The sequence below is a fragment of the Amblyomma maculatum genome, chromosome 10 (assembly GCF_055883805.1).
Source record: "Amblyomma maculatum isolate TAMU_Amacu chromosome 10, ASM5588380v1, whole genome shotgun sequence".
Taxonomy (NCBI): domain Eukaryota; kingdom Metazoa; phylum Arthropoda; class Arachnida; order Ixodida; family Ixodidae; genus Amblyomma; species Amblyomma maculatum.
Window position 1 is genome coordinate 83,787,420 of NC_139353.1, and position 21,204 is coordinate 83,808,623.

The window sequence follows — 21,204 nt, forward strand, 5'->3', positions numbered from 1 at the left end:
CGAGTCAGGGGGGAAGTGTGCTTTGGTGTTGAGAGTTTTGTTGTATCTGTTGTGTTTTTCTGTTTGGTGGTAGTACTGCAATGGAAGGTGATCCTTGTGGCTTACTTGGCCTTTTTGGTCTAACACTGTTTACATCTCTTTTTTTTATTTACCCTAAGGTGTCAATTTTTTTTTTTTTGCTAACTGCATTTCTTACAACTTGTTTTCTGGCGCTAACTCTCTGTTAGAGGCATGGTGGTCAACCAAAGAAATCAATGAACAGGGATTCAGGAATTCGTGTTAATGCAGTCATGGCCAAGTAGGAGGGCTAGTTTTACTACACCCCATGGTATCTTGGCACGTGTGAGTCACTCGGCCTGATGTGCGACGACTTGGTTCAAGTTGTTTGCCGTGTTTTGTTTAACGTTATCTTTGTTGTGGTTTTTATTTTTGCAGCACAAAAGAGGCTCAACTCAATACAGGTAATTATACCGACTAGTTCGTTATAGCGATATTTGCTCACGACAATGGGATGTTGTTTTCGTAGAAATTGACGAAACATTGATTGTAGAAGTAGCGGTAACAATGTACTGTGGTATGTTTGTAGGCACCACGTTCAAGTTGCTTATGCCATCTGACCGAAAGGGAAGCTGATGATTTCTTGCTGTTCGAGAGTACTTCTGGTTTGTGGTTAGTGAACAAAGGTTAACATTATGAGGCTGCTGTTTTTGCATGCATTAGGTCAGACACTGAACTAGCATTGTGAAAAACACGATCTTTTTTTTTTTTTTTTTTTTTATGAGCTTTGGTTCTTTATATTCTATGGGAACTTGAAAAGCGAAACTGTTTTGATCGTAGTCTTGAACAGAGGTCTTTAAAAAGAAGCCCGCTTTAGAAAGATTTATGCACTTCATTCAGTTCTGTTCTGAAAGCTGCAATGCCCTGTTTGCGTTCTGTGCTCATGATAAGGTATCCTCATCGCTTCTCTTGCTCTTCTTGCTTGGCTGATGAAGGAGGGTTAATTCTTTAGCTGCATAGCGCATGTATTGCATGCAGGAGTGTTTTAACGCTGGTGAAGTGCAGATTTCAAATACAAAACATGTGTGTATTGAAACTGGCTTCAGGCTTACAAGCGTATTTCACATGTCTGCATTACTTTATGACAACAGTGGGTACCTTAGCCCAGGGGTTGCAAACACGTGGCCCGCTGGTCGCATGCAGAGCTGTGATGTGGCCTGCTGGCTTCAGAAATTTCAACCTTTTTTTCCAAAAGTACTTGCTACCTCCACAAGTCAGCTTAACCGCCAGACTAGCTTTCCAACTAAACCGAACTAAAGGGTCTCGTATCCAGACAGTACACATTTTTTGTAGAAATGAAAAGAGATTGGTTCGTTAATTTATGCGAGTTTCGTACGGATGTCAGCTGCCTGCAAGAGCTAGGTGTGGACAGCGCACCTTCTTGTCGACATTTTTTTTTTTAGGATAATGGGACCTTCAGTCATCTTGAAGTAGTGCCCGTCTAACATTTAGGCAGGATCGAGCACGTGTCGCTTTTTTTTCCACGAAGAATGGGAGGCAGTGGTCAAGAAACGAGACACTTTGGTTATATTTATTTATAATTTTCCTATGAGTTTTATTTATGGATTCTATCATTTTTATTATTTTTTTCTGACTCCTGGACCATGAGGGATGAAATATTCTAAATAAAGCCCGCAAAGCAAGAAGAGTTTCACTGCCTTGTCTATACCTCCGGAATGACTTAGTGAACCACCTCAATTGACATATCTCAAGTCCCAGTTGACAGTCATTTTTCTACTTTAGCTTTTTTTAGGCAGGACTATCAAGCATTATGCATACATGTTCAGCTGACCGTTTTGAGTAAACTAGGATAGTTTTCGGGGAAAAATTGTAAGATATTCGCGAGCCTGTCCAGTTCTTCTGAAATGCAATGGTAGTGTCCGTTTTGGAACTTCGACTTTCCGACTTTCCTTCGAGTGGTCTCTCTCTCGTTTATGTTGTGCAGGTACTGCCTGCACTCATATCTCTGCTTCATAATGGTGCTATTGTGCCTGGTGATAAAGCCTGCTTAGTGAGGAAGCAGTGTCCGTCCGCCTGAGTTTCCTGCATGTCTAAATGGTCCTGGATTTCGAAATACTTGCAGCATATATCTTATTTTCTTCCTTTTTGTACAGTGTTGGGTTCTTCAGATCTGAAATCTTTTTAATGACTGTTCTGCGGCTGAAGCAAAGCAAACATAGAAGACAGTTGCACAGTTGCATTGAAGCAATGAGCGTTGCATTGTTACATTCTTTCTGCTGGTTGACCCATTTAATAATAATAATAATTGGTTCACACCAAAGGAAAGGCACAGTATCTGTCACACTTGTTCTATGGACTCCTGAACCGCACAGTAAGAGAAGGGAGGAAGGTGGGAGAGAAAGGGGTGTCATAGTAGAGGGCTCCGGAGTAATTCGACCACCTGGGAATCTTTAACGTGCACTGACATTGCACAGCACACGGACGCCACTTTGTTTCGCATCCATCGAAACACAGCGGCCGGCGGTCAACTGCAGTTTTCACATCCTTGCAATGAGATGGTCCAGGACAGAGTGCAGGGGCCACGGTTTTCATTTTGGAGTGTTGAAAACGGGCTTTCTTCTTTTCTTTTTGTGCAGAGGATGGCACCGTGCGCATGTACCTCCGCGGCCGTCCAATCGTGATGCACATTCCGAGCGAGCAGCTACACGACTACAGTCTCATGAAGGTCAACAGTGCGCCCTCCCAGAGGCTCAAGCTGGAGTGGGTGTATCCTTTCCCACCGTTAGCACTGTTGGAAACATGCTCACTCCCAAATTGCTTTTCAGTGTTGCAGCATGATGAAGTAATAATATTAGAAGAATACATAAATATGGGATATTCTTATGTTAAGTAGGGCTGTTGCACTGGTTATAGTACTGGTTGAAATGGTTTATGTTATGGGATGGGGCGCGCATTATCTGTGTCCCGATTGTTTGCCGCAAATGCATGCATGTATATATGTGCATGCAGGCGTGCAAACACATGTGCTGAGCACGCTAGCGTTGTAACTTCGTTGCACACTTGTCACAGTCAGTTTCTGTTGCCGGCTTGCTGTCCTCCTTTCATTTCATAAAGCCGCGTCAGGACTGCACTTTGTCAGAAAACGGTTCACTTGCTTTGCAAGATTTTTATTCGTTGGATATTTTCTCTGGAGCTTTCTCACTGCTTTAATTGCTGGCAACAGAAATGTGAGTGACTCCTCAAGACGTGGTGCGAGGAATAGCCATAGCTATAATTCTTAGGGTTTTGATTCTAGAGAGTACATTAGCAATGTCTGACTGTCAGAAATGCAACAATAACGTGGGCTTCCTTGCAAGTACCTTGCAGCCAGGGACATGCTGTTGCACCTCAGTTAAAATATTTGTGTACTCTGGTCAATGGCTGTGGCGCAGTCTGGCTGTTCATTGGTTTAAACTAGTACTTCTCTAGCAAGTGCAAGAGTAAGTCTCTTACAGTGCTTGAAAAACAGAGTACCATCCAGGGATAGCTCTTTATCTCACTAAACTCTACACCTCGATTAATTGTATGTGTAGGTAAACTCTTGAATAATGGTAGACTACATTTGAATAACCTATGTCTTAGCAACCTTGAAGCCTTAATATTTTTCCCCTGAGGCTGTCGTCAATAACACAATGTGCAATGCTAGTGGGAAAAGTTGATGGAGCTATTATTCACCTTTTCTATAGCTACTTATTTACCGTTTTGACATTAGGTGAAAAACGTGGACTGAGTAAATGAAAAGATGATAGACCAAAGAAATGAGACCCAGATTCAGGGGTCACTGCTTGGGGGCTTCACTGCAGTACTATGACATGACATGCACCCTTGTACTACCCTTGACTCGTGGGCTGAACCAGATACGGGTACCGAGGCCGAGACTGCCGAGCCAACCTGTTTCTCCTGCCAACGGGCGAGATGGTCTACTTCATTGCGGCCGTGGTGGTCCTCTACAACGTGGAGGAGCAGATTCAGCGGCACTACCTGGGACACACCGACGACATCAAGTGGTGAGGGAACGAGGAGGGGCTAGCATTGGGGGCCGAAGGGGCATGGCCAGTGTAAGAGAGGATTTCGTCAGTATGCATACTGCAGTGTTAGTGGCAAAACAACATGATGTGCTTAGCTTTAAAAGATGAGGGATACAGAAATGAAATGTGGATAGCACCTCTGTGCATAGAGGAAGACAAGCCTTTTGTTACTATGTATTCCAACAAGAAACACCAGTTGAGGCCTAAGTTGGTGGCTTGAAAAAATAGAAATGATGTCACTACTGTTTTTTTATTTTATTTTTTATTTTCATCGTTTAGTTCATTTTGCAGCCCACTGCTAAGAGTGGAGTTGTCTTGAACAGGACAATGGGCACTGCTTTATGTAGAATGGCAGGTGCTGTAGTGTGTGAAGCATCAGATCATGCAAAGCACAGGTACAGTAAAATGGAACGAAGTGCCCAAACTGAAATTTCATGTGAGAACATACATTTTTCATTTGTCTCCAAACTGCAGATATCATTAAAGTTCAGGAGGTACACGTAGTAGGCTTTTGAGGCCTTAAATAAGCTTTTCAGCCACCCTTTCAGGAACTGGTGAACTTTTATTACTCATTGCCTCCAAGAGGAGCTCCAACAGATGTAGATATATGGGAGGCAGTTTATGTCGAAGCTGAGTGGCAGTTCGAAGTTTAATACTGCATTTTTGTGAAATATGACGATGAAAGAAGGTAGATGACTCAGTAAATTGTTTTCTTCTTAACCGATGCAGTAATTAGTACAGTGGTGAATGCCCATGTTGCCAGACTGGGCCCTTTCAAGCCATTGCGTGACCAACAGTTGGTGCAGTAAAAATATTCTTATCCCTGCTGCTGAAATTAGTTCTTCCCATCGCTTAAGGCGTAGCTAAAACATGGACGTCATCTGTTGGAGTACACTTTTGACTAGGGCTGTTCCATGGCATGGAGTTAATGACCCTTCATGTTCGGAGAGAGTTAGCCAGCTTAACTATTATTCGTATTTTCAAGCATTTCTAGAGGAAAACTCTCTACTGTAGTTTGGTGTGGGGGGCTAGAGAGGCATCAGCATCCATCTTGTGGAAGCAGCAAGCTGCTATTCTGCCATGAGAAAACCCTCTCACCCATAGAGAGAGAGAACGTGATATAGACTTCTATATTAGGAGTGCCCCACAAAAATAAAAGCTGTGCCGCACAGAAGAGAATATATTGGGGCTAAAGCTTGTTGATTCATCTTTCACAATAAAAAGGCCTAATTTAGACCCGAGGTCATCACTTGTGGTTTCTCGCATGTATTACACGGGAAGCTAATAATGTCCGAGGCCGATGAATAATGCTAAGCGTTCGTCATGGATGGCACAATGACATAGGGACTGTGGTTGGCACATAAAGTTTATTTAGCATGCATTTTTGTGTTTGTTAAGGAAGACAATGTCTCGAACAAATTTTCACTTTGAAAACCTTTTTTTCTTTTTTTTTCTTATATGGCGTACAAACATTTCAGTCCAATGTTTAGTGCATGACAGCCTTAGCCACTTTAGGTGTCATGAAACCCAGTGTAACCCAACAACTTTTCCACAAGATTGTGGAGAAGTTTCGTGATAAGTACGGAAACAAAAAAAAAGAAACTGTGATGGTATCTTGTCACATAAGTATATAACGAAGCCCACCTAAGACGTTTGTGCCTGAACAACAACAGTAGTAAGAAAATATATCTCAGATGCCAGTTGATGGCGCCGGAGGGCTGACTGTAAAACAAGAATTTCAAGTTTAGTCACTATCACTCACATAAGTGTTATGGTGTATACACTCAACGTTTCTTCATTGACCAGCTGTATGGACCCGAGTATGCTCATAGTATTGCTGCCGCATCATAGTAATAACAGTGCAGAGTTCCTGAAGAGCAATCACAGTCATCGCATGCTTCATTTACTCATGTGCTTTGGTCATTTCTCGCCACTCCTATTCTGCCATTCAGCTTTTAGCATAAATTGTATACAGTCGAACCTCGCATTAACAAAATATTTCCTATTCGCCGTCAGCCTGCCATAGAAACTAATGGAAGATGGAAGAAATTACTCGTCACAAGAATGATTCTTGGGGCAAATTTCCACTTCAGATAATATTTTTCTAAGTGTGGCTGCATTTAAAAATGTATTTGGCAATAAAATAACCACATCACCGCCATTGTGTACGCTTCCTTAGGTCCACACTCCTTTGCATCACTAAAATCTCTTACTTAAATTGATTACTGACCCACCTATACAGGGACACACTGAGACTGTCATTGCTTGGTGGTGATGGCAGTTGGGCTGGCTGCTTTAAGACAAGACACAGGTGTAACTGCAGCTCACTATGACATTGCCACTGCAATGTAATTGCTTATAAAGCATGAGAATCTTGCTGATGCGCTCATGGCAAAGGAAATGAAAGGAGAAGGAGGTGGCCAACATCTTTGTAATTAAATTACATTCTTCGACTGTGTAGTCCAATTGGCGCTGCAGTCCTGTTTGGGTTGACTTTGCCTCAACGAAATTGCTGCTTCGACAAAATTTTTCACGTGCCCCGTCAGTCTTGCTGTAGGTTCAACTGTGTGTCTCTCCGGTTATCTCAACATCAGGCAGCCAACAAACTGACTGTTGTTTCCTTCTATTCTTCTTTGCAGCCTTGCAGTCCATCCGAACAAGCTCCTGATCGCGACGGGTCAGGTGGCAAGTATAGACAGACGAGAGAGAAAGGTACGTCCTCATTTTTGCAGTTCTCGTGCTTTTAGAAACTTTTTGTCTGTATTGAACCATCATTCATGTGTTTATTGATTGTCTATAATCCCCCTACGCCCCATGGGTACTAACTCCTTCTCTCTGTCCATGGAAATTTCTGCACTTCTGTAGTGCTCATGACTGCTCATTTTTCAATGTACAATACCAATCTGGGAGTGTGTTTGTGTAGCAAAAGCAGTGTTATATGTTCATGTTTGATTTCTCTATCAACTTGGATTGAATGGATGAAACGAGATCAGCCACAGCAGAAGCGTCTGAAATGTGCATCATTGCGGCTAACGCATGTTGTTACTTTACGATTCATTTCAATGCGCATTGGTAAATTGGGCTTTGTCCGTTAAACAGCCAAGGCTTACTAACAGTTGTCGTAACTGAGGTTGTCAAAAACTGTGTTTCATGTGACCAGGAGCTTGGAGAAAAACCTTTCATTGCAGTGGAAGTTGCAGCGCAAATTTATCAGGTTGCCTCAAAGCTGGAATGTCGAGGCCCTCCGTGAGAGGCACTTAGTGACGCCAGATTATGCAAGCCAAGCTGCTGGAAGCGAATTTCTGAATTGTCTTGTGTAGAAGGGAGAGAGAGAGAGTGCATTTTGAATCAATGTGTTTTATTGCGGGAGATGCGGACCAGCATTGTAAAGGGTATATATATCCATTGCTTAGCGTTTGTACTGAAGAACAGCTACAAACTGAAGGTTATACTTTGCAGCTCTCTAACAGTCATCACTGCTGTTGCAGCCATGCACGCACTTGGCGGCTGTTTTCACAACATTGCAGCGTGAGATGCTGTCTTGCTTTGTCAGCACCACCATTCTTACTTATTTTGCACTATGGTAACCAGGGCAAAGTTTGTGCAAAGTTTCCTATTACCTGAAAGGCAATCTTGGATCGATTAGAAAGAGCTAAATTGATTTCTTAAATTATGTGTGTGTACAGATAAGATGTGTCAGCGAGGCATTGATTGGTTGTACTGGAGCACTAGGTTGGGCTGTCTTGGCCTGTGGCACGTTGCTAGAAGCCGTTTCAAGCCTTCCTAAAACAAAGCAGATATATAAAAGAAATCCTTAGCAAAATTGTGGTAATGTAGTAGGTTTTATGAACGCATATATTTTTTTTATTGAATTTTTAGTTGTACTACTGCAATTTCATAACCTGCTGCCAAAGGTGCACATAGTAGATCAAAGTCCAGAACCCAGAACTTTTCAGTTACTTCTAGCCACAGTTTAAGCAGTATCTTTTCTTTTTTTTTTGAATGGGTTACAATTATTAATATGGTACAGTAGAGCGTGTAGCCGTGGATGTACATATTGCGGAACTCTTTGCTACGTCTCGTAGCTCAAACAAAAGCGTACCTAAAAGTGACCAAAGTTGTCCTCAATTTCGAGTACAGAACCGGCGTGTCGAGATAACGCCAGAGGAAGAACGTTTTATGGTGAGTTTTCGGTGGTGGGACCGAGAGTAGACTTCAATCCCTCTGCTTTTTCGTTTTTTTTTTTTTTTTTTTTGACTGTCGCTCGTCCCACCTTGCAGCCTCACGCACGTCACGTCATGCCACCGCTGCCACTGTCTCGTGCATTCTCGTTTGGGCGTCCTTTTTTTTTTTTTTCTGTCACTGTTTTAGTGAGCAAACCACGGGGTCTGTATCTGCGCACTGTGCTTCTCCTGTGCACCGTCTGAGTGGCTGAAATTATTGCATGATGTTTTGCTAATAGAGAGTAGGCTGGTATGCACACGAACATGCCAGTCTGTGTAGTGCGGGCACCATGAGAACTTACGCAAAGTTTTGGCCATTGTGCCGACACTCTCGGTGGTTGTCAGCATGGCTTTTGAAATGCAAATACCATAAAAATGGGTGCACAGTCAGCGAATCGCATTTTTGTGCAGCACAAGCTTATGCACTCATTGTTGGAGGACAAGCCTCTGACGCAGCTTCATTTGCGTATTCGTATCTCATGGATCCCCAAGCACTTTGCAAGAGAGAAGAGCCTTTTTTTTTTCTCTTTCTTTTTTTTTTTGCAGTCAATTGAACGTTGAAGTTACATTGAAGTTAGTAAAGTGACGTGGTGCAAAGGCATTCTTTTCTGCTCCTCAGAATATTTTTTTCTAAAAGGCACAGGACGGGCAGGTAAAGCAGGTAAAATAGGATGTCATTATTGCGGTGCATTATTGAACAAAGGAACACATCGTTATACACAGCGAAAATGTGCATTCGTACAAAAAAGCATGCGTGAAGAGAAGGGTAGTCATGAAGGTCGCATTTTTTATGCAAATCGAATTTCAAGTGAATTGGGGCCTATGCTGTGTATAGTAATTTTTGCACATTTATTATGGGCTTTTTAACCTTCATTGGCTGGTAAGAAAGGAAAGAAGATGCAACACCTGAGCACCCCACGTCTACTTTTGTTCTTGTCGCACCCGATTTCCTGCCGTGCACGCCTGTCGCAATCGGCTGAGATTTTATCTTCCGGCATCTGCGCTTTTCGCCTTCAGGATGTCGTGAAGCAGGTGGGCCCTAATTGTAAAAAAAAAAAAGTGAGCAAGCTTGAATGCCATACTGGCACTTTGAAAGGTGCAGGATAGCAACTTCAGTTAAGATAGTTGATGAAGTTAGCGCAAACGAGGACGAAGGGGCAGGAAAAAGGCACAATGCATAGCGCTCGTGCTGTGTCTTTCTCCTACCTGGGTCCTCGTTCTTTGCGCTAACTTCATCTTGAGTCAGATTCAACTTGCCCGAATTTCAGCCTTACAGCAAAAATGATAGGCTTAGCTTGGGAAACTGGCTTCAACAGGGACGGATTCATTTAGTTGCATTTGTGGCATGCTTAGCACCAGATGGTGACAGATGGAGCCACATGTCTACCTTGGCGGGTTAAACACATTAAAACACTTGTACTGTGGCTAGCTGAATTAACACAGGCACTGCAGTAATAATATTCCAGTGAATGAACACTAGCTACTATTCATTACTGATTTGCTTTTCATTTAAATAGCAGCTTTGTTAAAATATTATAATCTGCACGAATTTATCCTTTCCATTCTGAATGTATTTTGTATTCACTGTGTCAGAACAGCTTCACTAAATGGGGGAATTTGACACACCACTTTCAAACTGTGGAGTGGGATTTGCATTTGATATTGACCAAAGTGCGGGAAATGTTTGGAAACCGCATCTCAGGTGGATATTGGCGTATTACAACCAAGAAAGAACATTGTGCAGGGTAACTGCATTTTTGCCTCATCCTCATGGCATTTGTAATCACTGTAATCTGGTTGCAACCATGTTTAGATCGCGGCAACAAAGTTTTGCCAGAAGATATAATCATAAGTTAATGTAGAGGTCTACCTGCTGAATTCTTTCCTCAGGGCATCCATAACTACTGTGGTTTAGTTGTGATTTTTTTCAAAGCTGTGCCAGAACAATCCACCATATATATAAGGACATGGTCACAGGGTCAAAGAAGGCCAACTCACAATCGGGACCACATAAGGTCAATCTGTGGCTTTTACCAAACAGGGTCAGATTAACCAAACTGTTTATTTTTGCAGGCAGTGTTAAGTGATATTATGAAGAAGCTACCTTTTTAACATTTTGTTGAGCGGGAAGATTGATAAAATTGTGGCCAGTGCGACCTCCTAGCTTAAGCGGTGGGAAGGGGGGTTGGCAAGTCGTTTGAAAAGGGGCCTTGTTTACAGCACAGAAACCAAGAGACTTCAATGCCAACAATCCACAGACTCACTAGTTCGTAATTTACCTGACTGGAACATTCACTATCAACATTCACTGTTGGAGCATGTGACCATCTCCCAGTTTGTTTGTTACCACTAAAATGTCTGCGATGTTTGAAGTTCTGAAGCCGCAAGCTACCTTTGAGAGCCTTGGAGGCTTTTGGCATCTTGAATGCCAGTACATACCGCTGGAAAACAGAGCCTGTGATCTGGGAACTTCTGGTGTACTACCATGCACATTCTTAAGAGAATTAAAGTTGGCGATTATTGTTGGTGGTTGCCTAGCGTGCCAGTTGGTGTAACTTTACAGCAGTTGGTGTATGGGGATGGGGTTTTCTGGGGTGACGATGTACATGCCATCTACTACTATCACTTGGTGACATCATTAGTCTGGAACCACATGCTTGCCACCTAGGTCAGGTGGCGAGCATATGGCCCCAGACTAATGTGGACCTAGGAGAAGGGTATCCCGAGGGGACAGAAATTGTCAATTTCACAACCCCATAGAAATCACAGAAGCCTGCAGTTTATTTAGTACAGTGAAATCTTGTTAAAACTCGACTCCTGTTAATTTGAACATTTGGATAATTTTAAATAGGGATATGGCCTGAGCTGATGACATTCTCAGTCTATGGCATTGGACACTCGCTAATTTTCACACGGGAGGGCTCCTCACTCCGGTTAATTCAGACAACAGTTCACGTCAAGGTACACAGCCTGGGATGCCAGCAATCATGCAAATAGGCCTCCCCAAACCAGAATTGTGTCCAACAGTGGTGCCCGAATGCTTCGGGTGTGTGCTCCAATTGCTAAAATTGGAGCCGTGCAGTGTAGTTTCAATTTCGCTTCTCTTGAATTCCTGCCATCTCGTCGTCATCGGACACGTATATTGGCTAGTCACTCCGTTTCGGACACTGCTTTGAGCGCCACTGGTATTTTTGTATTTATTTTGGGATGGCGTGCTTCACTGGACTGGTTGTGTGGAATATGCACAAGATTATGTTGTCACAGGTTGTGCACACAAGAATATTGTTGTTGCTGCTTAGTTTTCATCTCGTATGTATAGACAATCGTATTCTAGGGGTTCATTAGATAAAACTACCGTCAGTTTTTTCAGGTCTGTTCCTAATTCGAACTGTTGGATAATGCACAAATTTTTCCTGGTTCCTTCATCAGCGAAATAATTACTGTAGGATGAAATTTCAAGTTCAAGGTAATTGCCATGCATGAACAGCAAAACCCCCGTGGGGTGGAAATTCCATCACCATACATTTATGGCAAAAAACTAAGGGTTAAGTTGGTTATCGTTAGGCTTCCTTTTTTTCTCATTAGTGTTGAGATGAGCACCAGTATCTGAAGTGCAAATTTTCAAGACAGCGGAGAGTGATGCTATACAATAACATGCAAAGACTCAAGGCTGCTGCTATGCTTGTGTGGGCTTCCTTAGACTTGTTCTCAATGCACCTCATTCATTTGTTTTTTACTTTAAATTTTTCACTCATCTCGTATTTTTAATGGCTCTAATTAATTAGTTGTTGGTGAAGAATTGTTTTACTGCAAAGTAGAAAAAAAAAAGAGCTCCTAGTTACTGTGGGCAACCGCCAACAGTAATGGCCAACTTTTATTGTCCGAACATGCACTCTTTGGTTATGTGACACAACACCGTATCATCCGTGTAAGTCTGGTTGTACGGAGACACACTTTAGAGAATAAATTGTGAGCTCACTGAGCCGGTTACTTGCTGCAAGGAGGGCAGATTGGCTGACCATTCATTCACCAGTGTGATTTTTGTGCAAACGTTGCTAAAACATCTTTTGTTTCTCTCTTCTCCTCCCGCCTTTCTCTAAACCTGTCCTCCTCTGCATAGCCGCGCGTCGTCAGTCGGGTAATTAAAAACATTTTTTCCTTTAAAACGCACACCTTTCAACCCCCTGCATCGTCACACTCCTGCCCACCGTTTCTGCCGTAGCCTGCACGCTCTCTGGGCGTAGACGAGCGCATGACAAGGAGCATGTCTGGTTGTTGTTTCTTTACCTGCCTCTGAGCAGCTTGCCTGCATCGAGCCCTTGGAGTGGGGAACTGTTCTGTTTTTTGCATTGTCAAGAATAGCATTTGTTTACTTTGCAGGTGGGCAAATGTAGAGGATTTTTGTATGGCTAGAGGGTATGCAGAGGTCTTCTCAACCTTGACGAACGTTAAAAGAATGGCTTTCTGTAGTATTGTTTGAAACTTGGAGGACTGCGGAAGCATCGTCGTACAAGTGCGTCGTTGCCACCCATCTCAACAGCCTGGCTGTCCGACCATTTATTCTAAGACGTTGGTTCCAATGCTTTGATGAGCTTTGCAAGGTTTATTGGAAATTCCGCCTAAGTCCACTAGAGAGCCATCTTGAGTTGGTAGCCCTTAGCGACTGATACAATGCTTCATGTAATTGTGCAGACAGTGCATCATATTTTTCACACGATACATAAAGCAGTGATCTTTTTTTACTTTTTTTTATTAAAAACTTAGTTAAAAGAAGATTGGATGAAGCATAAGCACAGAATTCGGAATGGGTTGTAGCCTTGATGCATTCATTATGCACAAAGCCAATGATACAAAAATTACTTTCGTTCTGAAAAAGCGCAGGTGATATTTGTAATGTTTTGTAGTTTATATCTGACCTGGCGTAGGTGTTTTAGAAATAGCATCGGGCCCTTTGCTATTGTACTTCTCGTGTATCTAAATGGAGCTTTGCAATGATAAAATCTCATGTAACATAAGTATCCATCAGTGCAGATAAAGTTGGAGTGATCTTTGTTTCCTGTACATACTCTGAGAAAGCCTGCCATTTGTTTCAAATTTTTTCCCGGCATGAAAGCATCTGGAGTTCTCTCGCAGATCCATTATTCTTTCATCGCCCAAACTAGGGTTCTCTGCAGAAAGCTCTGGAGGTTTATTGTTTTTTAATTACTGAACATGTTTCAATCAGCACAGATTCCAGTTAAAACCTTTGGAGGCTAACTTTGAATATTGTCTGAGGCCTCTCTCTCTTAATGTGCAGAACAACATAGATCCTTGGTTTGGAGGGAGGGGGGTCAGCGTGTGTTCGGTTGTGTTTTCGGTTGACAAACTCGATGAGTATAAATGAAAGGTTGATGAAACCCATCATTCGCTTTGATTGCCACCGGTCGAAACAAAGGCAGAACTACCCTTATGCACACTTAATGTGAATACGTATTTATTTGTTTAGAGTCCAGGGCTTTTCCTTGTCCTGTGAGCATGCTGTCGAGCACACCTTGTGGCTTCTGGCTGAGTTTTTATAGGCGTTCATATCTCTGTGTTTGAATGTGTGTGTGCGTGTGCTGTAGTGGCCTACTGTATGCCGGTTGCCTGTAGCAACTTTTGCCTGCCTTCAGCTGGGGCTGACTACATTAGTGCTGCATAGCATATCAGTGTCTTTGTAGTCGACATTGTGTCACCATACCAGCTTCTCATAGCTAACGTGGCCTTTTGTCAGTTGCTAGTTTGATTGCCTACCCACCAAAACTATATACTGAAGTAGTTAGGCATGTGGAGAGTACTAGTTTGCTTTTTTGACCACTGTACTATTGATACAGACTCATTTGGGGCTAGTAGAGCTTGATCTGAGTGGCAATTTTTATTGTGATGTGCTCCAGGCAAAAATCCTAACTGGTCTAACTGGTTTAAAAAACAAACTTCCAGTTCATACCAATTGGTTCCTAGTTGGATAACAATGGATCTCCAACTGGTATTAAACTGGTATTAACTTGAAATTTGTCCTTAAACCAGTTAGACCAGTTAAGGTTTTCATCTGGAGGCTCCAAACCAGAACAAGTTTTTGTACAGGCATTTCCAGTTTGAAAGGAAACAACACAACCAGTTTGCAGGAAATAAGGCCATTCTCGATTATTTTTCCACTTGAGTTAAAAATTGCCTTTGGATATCATATGCCAAAAAAAAAACTAGTTAGAAAACTGGGAAAATTATCCTAGTCACACTTAATTGGGAAGTAAGGATTAATCGAATGTTCAGATCTTGTTCCCTCACACATTGTAGGGAACTGCACACCAATTTTCAAAGCTCATTCTTGATTTTTGATAGGTGATAAATCGAAGCCAGTGTTTACTTACTACAGCTACTCTTCTATTATTATTATTCTTATTATTAATATTACTATTCTCCTTGTTTACTTAAACCAGTTTCATTCAGTAATTTCTTAAATAGGTTCATTTGTCCAACTGTTTCAGGATTGAGTGGATTAACCAACGAACAAAGAATTCATTACTAGTAATGAACTGAATAGAAGAAAGAACGAAGTTGAAGACTAAGGAAAGAAAGAATTGTTATAGTAGTTCATTGTAATTACACTCGTCGAGGCCATCTTTACCAAATTTCTGTTGATTTCATAGCCCTGCTCTTATCCCCACTGTTCATTGGCAGAAAGATTTTGAATGGATGAATGGTAATAAAATACTTTCGTAGCTTCAGTGTGCGTGCAGCATTGATGACAGTTGGTCCTCCTCCAGTGCTGGCTTCCCTGCCTGACCCGTAGTTGTAGACAGCCTTGCCAGAGTGGCATGTCACTGTGTGTCAAGCAGTTCCCAAAGCCGGGGTCTCGAGCTCACAGATGGCAAAGATTTTCTTCTTGAGTGCTTAAGAGGGCATCACTGTCGGTGGCGTAGTAGTATGTGTCTATAATGGCAATACACTTGCTGTTGCCATCGATAATCAGAAGAGAGGGTTTGCCACGTTTCGGTTTTTTTGCTGACATCCTTGCCAACAACATGCAAGTATGGCTCGCAAATCCACATTAAAAATTGATTTTGGACATTGTGAAAGCATTTGAGAGTGGCGGCAAGTGAGGGAGATGCATTTACAAAAACTACGCCATCCGAGTGACAAATAGCCAACCCTGGGTTTCCTGAGTTATATCTTCTTCCTTCTGCCTTTTTTTTTGTTCCAAGCGTCTATTACTCTGCTTGGTTATGTCAAGCAGTCAGATATGTCTGAATTTGTTGTGGAGGGGACACCTGATGTGAGCTAGATACCCCTGCCGTGGGCGCTTTCAATGTTGTGTGTGCATTTTGTTGTCTTTTGCCTGCTTTGTGCTGCTGTGGCCTTGTGCCTGCTAGTTTCACAATGACTTGCAGTTTTTCTGCTTGGCGAGGATGCTCGAGCACTGGAAGTTATGGAGAAGCCTGATAGAACTATAGGCACCTGCATTACATTATATGCTTCTTATGATGTAACATGTACAAATTGTCATGCTGAAAGACTAATATTTTTAAATTTATGCTGGTTTATCTCAGGCAGCATAACACATACACCAGAAGCATTTTTTAACTGCTGCTCTTGACAGTCCTTTTTGGAGTTTGCAATGTTTATGAAGTTTTCTTTTGGAATATACTTTTTTTTCTGGCGATGACAGTTGTAACCCAACGAAAAGCTAGTTAAGCGTGCGTCACTTAAAGGCTTGTACTAATAATTACCATAAGGCCTCTTCAAATATTTTATATGACTAAAGCAACCTGATATAACTGTGCCTTTTGCTATCTGGCCTTTGAACTTTGTGCTGTGATTGCTTTGTCATTGTCCAAGCTATTTAACTGTGTATAAATGTATAAGAAAAGGTTGATTAGCTTGTATATTCCATGGTGCGGATAAAATTTGATGCTGTTTCTGTGCCATCTCTTGTAGTTCCTTTGATGCTGTTCGATTCATGTGAAAGAATGTACCAATCTTCTATCTTAAAAAAAAAATCCCTTATAGAAAGCTTACTCACCTTGCTTAGACCCAGGCTCGAGCATCCTCCCATAACTGTCAGTCTTCTTGCCTTGAAGAGAGAGAGAGAAAAGAAAAAAAGGAAGTTTCATATTGCAGCTTACGCTAACGACAGCACTTTGCTGCGCTTCTCTTCTGCGTGCTTTCTGCACACCTTCCTCCTCTCCACCCTTCTAGCCTCACGTCAGGATATGGGATTCCGTCAGCCTCAACACGTTGCACATCATCGGAGTGGGTGACTTCGAGCGAGCAGTCAGCTGCATTGCATTCTCCAAGATGGTGAGTCGTTCACTTTCCCCAACTTCGTGTACTTGTCGGTCACTTCTTGTTTAAAGAAGTTTAAAAGTTTTACTCATTTTCGCACGGTTTCTGCTCCTCAACTTCAAAAGAAGTACTCAGGATTAAGTGCAAGGCAGTGCAGATTTGTGACACGCTGTGTTCAAACACTGAAAAAATGAAATGTGCAGTCTAGAAGGAATGCTTGGACCATCAGTCTAGTGTAGTTTCGCAATGTAAATTTCTTAAGTGTCGTTGATTGACCTTTATGCAGTTTTTTTCATTGCTTCTCTTAGAAGCAAGACTATGTCCGCAAGCTTTTATTTTTAACAGTTTCTACATAAATATAACGTTCAGTTAACGTGATGTTGTATGCACTGGGGCATGTCGGTATTAAAATCCATTCTCTGAGGACCTAGATTTTGCTTCTGAACATCATGAAAATATGTTCTCCTGACATTCACGCCCAAATATAAAAGATATGCTTTTTTTTAGCCTTGATACGCTTGTGCCTAACCTTTACCTGACTGTGCCTTTATTTTCATTTCTGGCATTCTTTTTTCAATGACTTTATTTAGTTTACTGTTTTGCTTTTCATTCTTTGTTTTCGCAGGATGGTGGCTCCATCCTGTGTGCGGTGGACGACTCGAGCGAACACACCATCTCCCTCTGGGATTGGCAACGAGGGGAGAGGGGCGTGAAGATCACGGAGACAAAAGTATGAGTGAGGCCTTTGCCCTTTGCATAATGTAGTTATTGACAGATGAAGTGTCGTGGAATCATTGTGCGACCGCTGAGAATACTGAGACTCTCATCACTGCCGCCCTCAAGTTAAAAGGAAGTGGGTTTGGAACGTGACAGTGCGTATGCCGTAAAGGCCCGTACCAAACTTTGTTCTCTTGCGCACAGCAGTATCTAGAGCAGTGGTTAGTGCTAGTTACTCATGATAGCAGAGACTCTCACGTAGCCTGGTTACATTTTATTATGTTCAGGCCCTCTCTGCTTAATGTGTGATGCCTCTTGTTCGGCTTTTCTTTAATCTGCTCGCGATAAAAACGAGAGCAACAAAAATTACCATTTCACGTCTTAGTAAAACCTTGCGTCCCTACACTTTTCTCGGTTTCAGAGGTTACTTTATTTGAAGGGTACGCTAGAGCCTTTAATTTTGGTGTCTCTATGAGCCTCCTTCGCACCTTGACCGGATTGAGCCTTGACGCATTTGTGTGATTTTCGCGCAGAGCGCGTCGGATGCAGTGCTGGCGGTGGAGTTCCACCCAATGGACCGGCACACGCTGGTCACCCTGGGCAAGGGCCACATCCACTTCTGGGACATGGAGGGAGGCACACTCGCCAAGAAGCTTGGCATCTTCGAGGTGCGTTGCTACTGCTGCACATTTCGATGCCTCCGCATGCACGGTCGTGAAGATTCCTCTGCGATTTTGTTCATTTCGTCAAGAAACGCAAATTAGTGCTTGTACTTTGTGGTAGGTAGGTGGGAAGAGTAATTCCGACGTGGGGGGTCAGTTGGTGTGGCTAATCTGTGTTCCAAGAGAGAGGTTGTGCACATCAAGAAATTTGGCAGTATGGAAGCCTGCATGCATCTTGAGGGACAGTATAGAATATATTCACTAATTTAAAATATGATTGCTGTTGCATTTTGCTGGTGTCGTGAATGACTCTGCATGCTAGGGGGCACTGTAGAAACACACTTGAGGGTGTTCTTTGCATCCGCATTAGCATAAAATGGAGTAATGCAACTTATGAACAATATATCCCTTAGAGAAGCAGGTGTGTTTTTTTTTTTTTTGTTAATTTCTTTGTTCGTGTAATATGTCTGTTGCATAATACTCATAAGTGTGGCAAAGAAAGGGCCACTATTAACTAAATGGAGGTGTCTAAAAGAAATGCAGCCCTGCGTTAAAACCTCTTTGTTGAAATGAGAACTATTGAAATGAGGACTGAAACATATGTGTGGGACTCTACTCGTCTCTTTAGAAGTTAAACGAGGCAAATGTAGGACCAAGGCAGTGTCATAGGCACAGTGCTGGCATGGCCCTCACCTTACCTCTCGCTGGCATTTGTGCAGTCTGCTTTCCAGAGTGTTGCCTGTCAACAAACTCGCTTTGAAAGGACGCTGATGACACCGCCATCTAGTTATTGCTTCCAATAAAAATTGATTCTGTGGCTCTTTCTAAACGAGCTAGCCTTCAGAATTGACGTAAAAAAAAAAATGTTTGAGAAAATGGAACCTAGGAACCTTCCTGCCAATCAGTTTCAATTCGTGATGCCTGTGCCAAAAAGGACCGGCTGCCACCACATTGAGGTGCATAACGGTGTGGTGCTTGTATGGTATTGTGATGCCAAAGTACAGCGGCATCCACTTTCCTTGCCCGCAAATATTTTATGTATAGTAGCCCAAATCCTGACGTGTTCCTCTTGGGGCATTCCTCCACGTGACAACTCCTCTTTGTGTCTGGTTGTCTTGACCATTGTCCTTGCATGTCCCGTCCTGCACTTCCTCTTCTCTCCCTGCTGTGTGTGCACCCCTGTCCTTCTGCACCCTGATTCCCACCACTGCCAATCGGCAGAAGGACGGCCCTGGCAGTGGTGATTCCGCACCCACGAGCAGATACCTGGTGGTGAGTCCTCATTGGTCCAGAATCTCTTGGGGCCAGTGAATGCACTCAACATTGAGGCGACGTTCTTCATTCCAGCGTAGCAGCACAGATTTAATGCCTATGGTTCAACTCTCTGGAGTAAGGGGCTGCTCACTGCTTTAGGGTCTTCTGGAATATGGATCTTTAGCAACTGGCCCAGCTTTCTTTTTTACTGGACTATTTACTTACTTAACTTAAACTGCTTACTTTGACGTAAAATGAAGAGAGATGCGTATTAATTATCCTTGGATAGTATTGTGACATCAGAGTCTGACTGGTTGGTGATGGATGCTCCTTCGGAACGTCTGTGTAAAAATATGATTTGCACCTGACAATTACGATGACAGAATGGAGCGAGAACAGAAAGATAATTTTATTCACAGGCACTGTCAGCGTTTGATCCTGCCATTATAATGCCATGCCTTCTGCCACAAAGGGGGCTCTGAAGCACTTTTTTGTTTTTACTCTCTTTTCAAATGCTAACATTTTTTTTTTTTTTTCTGCCTGGTGAATACTGTGGTGTGGCTCTCGTTACTTTGCACGCATTTAAGTCAAACTGTTGGCTTACTCGAACCCATCAACAGCAGGTGTACTAGAAAAGCTGCCATTAGTGCGAACTGTGGTTAATTCAAACAAATCCTCAGCCTGGTTCGATTTCAGATCGATGAGGGCCAACTGCGTACGTCAGCATATGATGTCTCCTTGGTCTTCTTTCTTTTCAGTGATGCCCCTGTGAATGTACTGTGCCTGTGATTCTAGAACTTAACTAAGCCATCCTGATGCTGCAGATGGTATGATGAAAGGCAAAGGGTGGGGAGAAAATGCTGGGAAGGGCTGGCAGGACTTGTGTGAGGCTCTTTCAACCATCAGCCTAATCAGCCGTGGTACCACTGTCTCCTTTTCTAGGATCATAGATGTAAATGTGAGCTACGAGCGTTTAGTATTATGCAAAGCGTATACAGCTTGTTTGGCCGAAAGGCTGTCACCGTCGACCGTTATCTAAATTGACAAAAGTGGTGCCGGAGAAAACGCGCACATGATTTGGTATCAGAATTGTGACGCAACCATACTTTGTGCAGCATTTAGGGTGGCTTCGCTCTTTTTTGCTTTCATTTTAGCATCCGCCTGCTACCAAAGTTGAAAGCTAGTTTGCAGCAGGGATTCGAAGCGAAGACACAAGCACCTCTGGCACGCGTAGATGTCCACTGAGAAGGGAGATACTGTGCCTTCCTTTCCCCAAAAACCAACTTAAATGAAAAAAATATACAAGCATTCGCAGATGGAAAAAGCAGTGTTAAAGGCACTTGTTAAAGGTGTTTTGCTCTACTCTGAAGGCGATGCTTGAGCATTCTCCTAATGTTTTAGGTTACGCTTGAGAGGCGATGTGAGCAACAATTCTTCTCTAAAATGAAGATACAGCAGGTGCTCCTTTGTATATAAAAACTTGGCTCTGTTTGGGCAGTATGCTTGTGCAGTGATAACTTGCTGTGCGCTTGCTACTTGTTCTAGGCATATGAATACCTAAACGCAATGAATCCACGTGAAGGCAGCATAGATGTAACAGTGGTCGTAAGAGAGGTAAACATACAAAGAATCATTTCTCTTTTTTTTTTTTATTTTGTCGTCAGCGTTGTTTTCCTTGTCTCTCTCTCTCTGCAGAAGAGCAATAAACCCAAGTACGTGCTGTGCATGACCTTCACGGAGCTCGGGGAGTTGCTGACCGGTGACTCCAATGGAAACATCATGGTTTGGCAGAGAGGTGGGTCACCTTTTTGGCCATCCTCTCACATGAGCATTTTTTTTTTTTCTAATGCTTATACACAAATGCATGATTGATGAGCCCATCAACTGCTTGTCAACCCTTTTGCTACCCACGTCACTCTGTTGCTAAACTTGCGTTGTGGGGCTGCAATTTTGTTTTCCTTT

At 42.7% G+C, this 21,204-nt stretch overlaps 1 protein-coding gene across 8 annotated transcripts in view; it reads left to right on the top strand.

Moving 5' to 3' along the window:
* LOC146176904 (echinoderm microtubule-associated protein-like 2) overlaps window positions 1-21,204 on the top strand; it is a 202,612-nt gene that overhangs the window by 152,922 nt on the left and 28,486 nt on the right. For 5 of the 8 annotated variants that reach the window (XM_084583024.1, XM_084583018.1, XM_084583017.1 and 2 more), the window contains 11 exons: window positions 436-461; window positions 2,655-2,784; window positions 3,915-4,064; window positions 6,725-6,797; window positions 8,226-8,267; window positions 12,429-12,446; window positions 16,523-16,624; window positions 17,235-17,339; window positions 17,860-17,994; window positions 19,210-19,260; window positions 20,938-21,037. In XM_084583024.1, the coding sequence (XP_084439150.1) occupies window positions 436-461; window positions 2,655-2,784; window positions 3,915-4,064; window positions 6,725-6,797; window positions 8,226-8,267; window positions 12,429-12,446; window positions 16,523-16,624; window positions 17,235-17,339; window positions 17,860-17,994; window positions 19,210-19,260; window positions 20,938-21,037 (932 nt within the window). The remainder of the gene's footprint in view (window positions 1-435; window positions 462-2,654; window positions 2,785-3,914; window positions 4,065-6,724; window positions 6,798-8,225; window positions 8,268-12,428; window positions 12,447-16,522; window positions 16,625-17,234; window positions 17,340-17,859; window positions 17,995-19,209; window positions 19,261-20,937; window positions 21,038-21,204) is intronic. The other 3 variants (XM_084583020.1, XM_084583021.1, XM_084583022.1) reach the window with 3 other exon arrangements.